Source organism: Anarrhichthys ocellatus, unplaced genomic scaffold, assembly GCF_004355925.1.
Source record: "Anarrhichthys ocellatus isolate YVR2014 unplaced genomic scaffold, GSC_Weel_1.0 scaffold2989, whole genome shotgun sequence".
NCBI classification, from domain to species: domain Eukaryota; kingdom Metazoa; phylum Chordata; class Actinopteri; order Perciformes; family Anarhichadidae; genus Anarrhichthys; species Anarrhichthys ocellatus.
Window position 1 is genome coordinate 1 of NW_022282963.1, and position 6416 is coordinate 6416.

General features: G+C 44.3%; 1 protein-coding gene across 1 annotated transcript; it reads left to right on the forward strand.

Annotated features, from left to right (window-relative positions):
- Nucleotides 1–5: 5 nt before the first annotated feature.
- On the forward strand, nucleotides 6–5131 carry LOC116378677 (T-lymphoma invasion and metastasis-inducing protein 2-like; the record flags this gene model as incomplete). Its single annotated transcript, XM_031840589.1, has 10 exons — nucleotides 6–170; nucleotides 256–381; nucleotides 472–580; nucleotides 656–835; nucleotides 1291–1409; nucleotides 1595–1703; nucleotides 1783–1841; nucleotides 2365–2455; nucleotides 2554–2641; nucleotides 3121–5131. Coding segments are annotated over 10 exons (1569 nt in total), but the record flags the coding sequence as incomplete, so codon positions are not given.
- Between the last annotated feature and the right edge of the window lie 1285 nt (nucleotides 5132–6416).

The following is a 6416-nucleotide window of genomic DNA, read 5'->3' on the forward strand; positions in this document are numbered from 1 at the left end:
TTTCTGTTACTATAATCAGCCCTAGTACTTGTAAGAGTGAAAGTAATACTCTGATATTATTACTAGTATGGATTCATGTCTTTGTGTCGTGTCTCCGTCAGGATCTGGTCCGTCTGTTTGACGTCTACCTGACCCCCCTTCAGAAGGAGACCTTCCTCAGTAGAGAAGAGGTACAAATACACAAACACCTGTTGAGCCGAGGAGGTCTTCAGGCTGTTGTTGTTGTCGTCTATGACCGCAGCGTCTCTCCCTCAGATGGAGGCGTTGTTTGGCAGCTTGCCGGAGATGTTGGACTTCCAGAGAGTTTTCCTTCAGACGCTGGAGGAGAGAATCTCCTCCTGTCCCAACTTCAGCCACCTGGAGACACCGGAGCAGTTCAAGGTAAACACTCAGCAGACACTCTTCAGGTGTTTCAGTAGATTTAAATTAATTCATCATTTAAAAAAAACCTTTCTCTCTCCTCGCTTGAAGCATCTCCTCTTCTCGTTGGGAGGATCTTTCCTCTACTACGCCGACCACTTCAAGCACTACAGCGGCTTCTGTGCAAACCACATCAAGGTCCAGAAGGTCCTGGAGAGAGGTGAGCTTCCTCCGTCACACAAACCCTTCCATGATTTATTCAAAGAACGATGAACAAAAGTATCCGATTTCACAGCCAAGACAGACGGAGCCTTCAAGTACTTCTTGGAGACCAGGAATCCGACCAATCAGCACTCGTCATCTCTGGAGTCGTACCTGATCAAACCTGTTCAGAGAGTCCTGAAGTATCCGCTGCTGCTGAGAGAGCTGGTGTCTCTGACCGACCCCGAGAGCCCCGAACACAGACACCTGACAGGTACACACACACCTGACAGGTACACACACACGACGGGTACACACACACCTGACTGTACAAGACACACACCTGACAGGTACACACACACATGACAGGTACACACACACAACTGACTGTACAAGACACACACCTGACTGTACACGACACACACCTGACAGGTACACACACACATGACAGGTACACACACACAACTGACTGTACAAGACACACACCTGATTGTACACGACACACACCTGACTGTACACGACACACACCTGACAGGTACACGACACACACCTGACGGGTACACGACACACACCTGACTGTACACGACACACACCTGACAGGTACACGACACACACCTGACAGGTACACGACACACACCTGACTGTACACGACACACACCTGACAGGTAGCTGCAGTGATCGCTGTAGAGGTCTCTGTCATTGACTGTAATTCTCCTGTTGTCCACTCAGAGGCGCTGAGAGCGATGGAGAAGGTGGCGACTCACATCAACGAGATGCAGAAGATCTACGAGGATTACGGCTGCGTATTCGACCAGCTGGCTGCAGAGCACAGTTCACCTCACAGACAGGTACACACACCTCACAGTTCACCTCACAGACAGGTACACACACCTCACACAGTTCACCTCACAGACAGGTACACACACCTCACACAGTTCACCTCACAGACAGGTACACACACCTCACCACACGCTGACAATGCCCCACTGTGTTTGTGGTGGACTTCCTACAGTCATTGCTTTACCTCCTGCAGGTGACAGAGATCTTCATGGGGGAGTTTCTGGTCCACTCGTCGGTGGTCTGGTTAAACCCACTGCCCAGTCTGGGCCGGCTGAGGAAAGAACCGGAGCTCACTCTGTTCGGTGGGTCCCGACTCTGATTGTCCACCATGAGACGAGTAGAGACGTAATGAGTCTCATTTCATCTTGTTTGTGTCCTCAGTGTTCAAACGGGCCGTCATCCTGGTTTACAGAGAGAGCAGCAAGCTGAAGAAGAGGATGGTGAGTCTTTAAGAGAAGGTTTCCATGTGTGGTTTGTTCCTTATTGAGGTTCCTCTACAAGTTATAAACCTCCGCACCTCATTTCTGTAGAAATCAACTTACAAAGTCAACGTTATTTGCACGTTTAAATCATGTTATGATTGCGTTATTAACCAAAAGGCTGCAGCTTTGATCAGAGTGAGGACATCACCTGGACATTACGAGGTGCAACCAGGGGCAGTAACAAAAGCCCCTCATGGTGCATTCAAGGACACTCAGATTCGTCCGCTGAACAGTAAAATGCAGGCTTCACGTTCATGTTCTGTCCGTTTAAAAACTTTTTCAGGAATACCAAAAAGGATTTAAAGAGATTTAATGATGGAAGAACAACAAAGGAATCTGTTGAAGTTTCTAAACCAGAACCGGAGGTTTCAATATCATCGAATGACCTCAAAAAGAGCAGTAAAGCTCTCCGTCTGATGCATTATTTTACATTTTAATATGTATTCAGTTTTTCTCTAATGTCTGTTTATGTGTTGGACAGACCGCCTCCCGCTCAGCCGACCCGGACCCCTTCAGGTTCCGCTGGTTAATCCCAGTGTCGGCGGTTCAGGTCAGACCGGCCAACATCACAGGTCAGTGACCAATCACAAGAGTCCCACCTGAGTGGCATCCAGCAGGTGGCGCTGTGCTGCATTCACAGACGTACCTTCGCCGTGTGTTGTTTTTTCAGGCTCAGAGGACCAGTGTGTGTGGGAGCTGGTTCACAGCCGGTCGGAGACGGAAGGACGACCGGAGACGGTGTTTCAACTCTGCAGCAGGTAAAAGTGATGGAAATGAGGGATCCGCTTGATCAGAGCCAGCAGAATCATTTGAGTTTTCTAGTGATTAGATGGTAAAATGAGCTTCATGTCATCACAGCTACTCGTGATTTTTATTAATGATCGAAGATTTAACGTCTCATTGTAGTGAAATCATTTTCTGTGTGTGTGTTCTTGTACTTCTAACTTTGTGGGGACTATTTAAAAGTCGGGACATGTTGTCCTCTGCTTTAAATACTGAGTGAGGTTTAAGACCTGGTGGTTCTTAAGGTTGGAGTTAGGTTCAGGTGTAGTTTAAATTAGTCGATTAATTGATTAGTCGATTGATTGATTAGTCTTTCATCTGTTTTTTATGTGATAATTTGCTGCTTCTTTGTTTTCCGTTATTCAAATAGAAAATATTTTGGTTTTGGACGAACAAAGACATTTGAAGACGTTGTTTTTATAATCGATAATGAAAACAAGTGTTTGTGTTTCAGCGGTTTGGAGACGAAGGCCAGCGTTCTCAGAGCTCTGCGCTGCCTCCTCAGAGACCGAGCGCCCGCCGGCTCCCTGAGGAGGACCAGGACCACGGCCGAGAGGAGCAGTTCCTGGAGGAGGTGGCAGCAGCCGAGGAGGACGACTCCTCGTCGTGCGGAGGACCTCCGAGAGGAGACCTGCTCCGAGCCTCTGCTGCCCAGCCGAGCCGCCTCCGACCCCCTGGGGAAGAGGACCAGACTCTGCTCCCTCACCGGAGAGCTGGAGGCTCAGCTGCAGAGGCTGAACTTCACCGAGGAGGAGGTGGACAAGGAAGAGGAGGCGCAGCAGCGAGGAGCAGATGACCGGAGGAACCAGGAGAAGAGGCGGAGCTCCAGTCTGAGACGAAGTCCCGGAGGAGAAGCGCTGGACCTCTTGGAGAGAGACTTCAGTGTTCAGAGCATGACCTCCGTGATCAACGAGGACTGCTTCTACGACAGCGTGCTGGGGAGACGGACGGCCGCCGCTACCACGCTACACGGCTAACGTGCTAACATGCTAACGTGGAACTCCAGATCCTGGAGACCTTTCATCAGACCTGATGGTGTTTCTGACCTCCATCACCAGGAAGTTCTCGTCTCATGGACTAAAACACTGACGAACAAGCTCTCATCTCTACAAGATCACAGACGACCGGAAGAAAGAATTTGGGAAAACGCCGACGATTTGGAAAGGAGATACATTTTTTTTCCAGAAGAGAAAGTACAACCAGCTGTGACAGCAGCTGTGATAGCTGATCAGCTGGTATCTGATCAGAACTACGTCATGCTTTCTTTAATCCATCTCTTTAGAAACACCTGAAATAACTCATTACATTATTAAAGCCACTGTTACAGGAAGTAAACACAGATTCTAAGAATAAAGTCAAAATAGAAACAAGTCTTAATTAATACAAACATCATTTTGAAAAGGAAAGTTATGATATTACAGGAATCAAACTATAATTTCACAAAACAACCAGTTGAAGTATTTTTAAGAAAGAGTTCAGTCTTTACCACATATTCTTGAATACGACCTTTTCTAATTAAATTACATCTTCATGGTTGAAAAAATATATATTTTTGAAAGTTTAGTTCATATTTGAAACATCACGACCCTTTGTTGCAAAATTACAACTTTATCTTGAATATTGTGACTTTTATTCTCACGAAAAACTTTACTTCACAGTGTTTTTAATAATAATAAACTCCAGGAGCTTCACAGGATCTGTGACACAAACCTCAAACTTCCAAAACACTTTCAGGAAATATGGAACCAATTCTTTTATTTTTTTTACATTTTCAAAAACACTAAAAAAGGATTTCATGAGATTTAATGATGAAGAACAGCGAAGGAATCTTTTGATTTGCGTCAGAAGAAAAACGGTTGAAGTTTGAAGCTTCTTTGTACTTTTTTAAATCAAACGGTGGATTTAACAATTTAACAAAACCAAAGTCTCGATATCGTTGGATGACCTCAAACACCTGGAGCTCAGTGATTTCTTTTGATGGATTATTTAACATTTTATCGTCACGAGTCTCCTTCATGTTCTGCTGGGAGATCACAGCGTTCTCAACAGAAGATTTGTGTTCCGGAAGTCTAACAGACGAATGTTGGACTCTTTTTTTTCAGTATTTTGTTGTACTCAGCTGCCTGAACAGTCTTTATTATTATTCTATTGTAATGTTGTAAATGTTTTTCTTGTACAGTTTATTTTCCTCGGTTGTAGTTTTCTGTTCAACAGATATTTTCTTGACAAAAGCAGTTTTCAGTGAAGCGTGAGGAGCTGCTGGATCGACTTATTTATACATTTAGTTTGGAGGCTGAAACACGATGAAGACGTCCGTGTTTCATTCTAAAGGAACTTTACTCAAGTTATTTTTATTAACTGTTAAAAGAATTTGGTAATTTATTTTCTTAAATATTTATGTACATCTTTTTAACGCCTTGATGCTGTTTAAAGTCCAATAAATCAGTATTTAATAAGTCTTTGATTTCAAATGATTCATTGTGTTCAACTTTAAACAACCATGTTGTCAGATATTTGTATCAATTAGCTCGTTTGTCAAATTTATTTTCTTTTTCTCTGAGAGTGAGCTGTTCAGATGGATATCATACTCATGGTTAGCCTAACTTAGCATAACAACTGGAAGCAGGGGGAACCAGCTAGCCTAGCTTTGTTCAGAGCTTGACAATACTGAAGTGAGCAGAGTTGATTTTTGTCTCGTATATAATATTTGCAGTTCTTTTTTGTTTACTTCCTCCTTCTCTGGACACGGACAAGCTAGCTAGCTAACTAGCCAGCTTTTGACATGGACAAGCTAGCTAGCTAACTAGCCAGCTTTTGACCTGTACAAGCTAGTTAGCTAACTAGCCAGCTCTGGAGATGTACACGCTAGTTAGCTAACTAGCCAGCTCTGGAGATGTACATGCTAGTTAGCTAACTAGCCAGCTCTGGAGATGTACACGCTAGTTAGCTAACTAGCCAGCTTTTGACATGTGCAAGCTAGTTAGCTAACTAGCCAGCTCTGGAGATGTACACGCTAGTTAGCTAACTAGCCAGCTCTTGGTATGGACAAGGTATCTGCCTTAACAGACATGTTTAGAGAATTATTCTGCCTTCCTTTAGGCCCCGCCCACCAAATTACATCATGTTTACTAACAGAAAAGGGTTCTACACACTGTGTGTGTTTGTGTTGTGTGTGTTGTGTGTGTGTGAGAGTCTTTGTTCTCCTCAATGTCACGGAAAAACCTTTTCAACAATGAACAGGTTTGTATTTATTTGTATTTATGTTCCCACTGAGTCACATTAATATATGAATATGTATTTTGTTATCTCCTTAGTTTGGCTTCTCTTCAGTGTTCCTGGATGCTCTGAATATGGAGGAACACCATCTGAAAGCAGGAAGTTAAAGTGTGTGTGTGATGGTGAGTCACTTCAGCTCTAACCGCTGTATGGAGGAGAAAGTAAAAACCTTCATAACACACTTAAATATCTCATGGAAAGACCTTTAAAACATTTTTCTCCGTCGTACGTTTTGATTTAAGTTTTCATCGGGAGGCCAAATATGTTTAGTTCGAGGCCCAGATTGGACCCACGGGCCGCTGTTTGCCCACCGCTGACACATACAATCAGCTGGTTGTTTGAGCAGCAGGAATGTGCTGAACATCTACATTTCAACACACACACACACACACACCTGACTGTGTGTGTGTGAGAGTGTGAGAGAGAGTGTGTGTGTGTGTGTGTGTGTGTGTGTGTGTGTGTGTGTGTGTGTGT